Source organism: Emiliania huxleyi (assembly GCF_000372725.1).
Source record: "Emiliania huxleyi CCMP1516 chromosome Unknown EMIHUscaffold_2123, whole genome shotgun sequence".
NCBI lineage: Eukaryota > Haptophyta > Isochrysidales > Noelaerhabdaceae > Emiliania > Emiliania huxleyi.
Window position 1 is genome coordinate 1 of NW_005200483.1, and position 1,667 is coordinate 1,667.

The 1,667-nt window shown below is 61.4% G+C and overlaps 1 protein-coding gene across 1 annotated transcript; it reads right to left on the reverse strand.

The window, feature by feature from the left end:
- Positions 1–293: 293 nt before the first annotated feature.
- On the reverse strand, positions 294–670 carry EMIHUDRAFT_254136 (hypothetical protein; the record flags this gene model as incomplete). The annotated part of the gene is made up of 2 exons (XM_005780553.1): positions 294–501; positions 573–670. 2 exons carry the CDS (start codon positions 668–670, stop codon positions 294–296), a joined length of 306 nt encoding a protein of 101 aa, XP_005780610.1.
- Between the last annotated feature and the right edge of the window lie 997 nt (positions 671–1,667).

Below are 1,667 nucleotides of genomic sequence, written 5' to 3' on the forward strand. Positions count from 1 at the left end.
CCATTGTCAGTGTCCACTGCAACTTGTTCCACCACCGCGAGGTCTGATTGCCTGTGCCCTGTGTGTTGGGCGAGCAGGTGAAAGACGTCTCTGTCTCACTCACACTCACACAGTCAGTGAGCTTGTTGGTTCGTCCCTGGTTGGGAAAGAGATGATGGAGAACAGCCCAAAGGCGAAGTCTCTTAATTGGCACGTTGTCAGAGACGAGTGTGAAACAAAGGGCGGCGGGCATGGAGGGCGGTAGCGACGGGGATGGAGACGGTGACGGTGGCGAGGGAGAGGAAGGGGGTCCATTAACACCAGACAGCGAGAGGGGCAGGGAGGAAAGGGGGAGAGAGGAAGCCAACGCGACGTGCGCAGAGGATGAGGATATAAACTGGGACGACGCAGCGGAGGGGATAGGCGAGGGAATCGAGGGACCGGAGGGCTTTCGCGACAGCGACGATGACGACGAAGAAAGGGGAGGGGACGGAGGGGCGACACGCAGGAGGAGCGAAATCGCTAACGGCCCGAGAAGAGAGGGCGACGGTGGGGCACGAGGGAACAACGGAGACGCTACCGATGACGCGAACCGAGGCACGGACGCCGGCGGGGACGGGGAGGGCGACAGCGACGTCGAGGTTGACGCAACCGTATCGAGAGCGCCACCCAAAAAGGGGCGGACAGCCATGGAGGTCACCGAATGGAGGGCGAACGGCACGATGCGAAAAGGCAGGGCGAGGCGGATGGAGAAAGAAGTGCCGAGAAGGCCATGGTGGAGGGGAGGGACGGGAGGACGAAAGAAGGGCGAGGAGGACGAGCGGCCCGCACAGACCGCGAGCAGACAGCGCCTGCTGGCCATTTCGAGACATTCGCCAAGAACGCTAGCTACATGGGAGGGCTTCGTGAAGGATGGATTGAAAAACATTCGAACAAAGAAGAGGCGACGGGAGGAACCGGCGGAGGATGCAGTGACGTGAGACACACACACACACACACACACACACACACACACACACACACACACACACACACACACACACAAACACACACACACACACACACACACACCGCTCACCCACGCGCACTGGGCCTTGCACTTTGAATGCCGTGGGGCTCCTGTCGTCAGACGTGGAGACGCGAGGGTTGCCCCCCCTTGCCCCACCACCTCGTGTGTGTGGAGAAGTTTACCTTACCTTACCTTACCTTGGCACGTTGTGCGAGTATATGGGACAAAAGCGTCGAAAATGTCCCAAAAAAGCGTGTCTCGAGTTTGTGGCAGCTCCGGAGCCAGCGCGGGCTGCCAGGACGCACCGCTCGCGCGTTCGGCGCACTCCCTGGCACCCAGGGAGTGCGCCTAACCGACCAGACCGAATAGGCTCGATGCCGCGCTCGCTGTGGAGCTGCCACAAACTCGCCGCCGAGCGTGCCACCGATGGCGTCCTGGCGGAGGTGGTGGAGTTTGAGACCTGAGGCTGCGGAGGTGACGCCTGAGGTACCGGGCCGTGCACGGCGACTCAGCCGGCGACCGCCACGGGCTCAGACGAGACTTGTCGACGCGTTCCGGCTCAGCTTCACCGTGGTCCTCGGGCGTCTGTCGACGTCAGGACCACCCATACAGCTCGCGGGTTTGAGGTCGCAAGAGCCAAGATGGTGGCGTTTGGACATCCCAACCATCACACAAGACA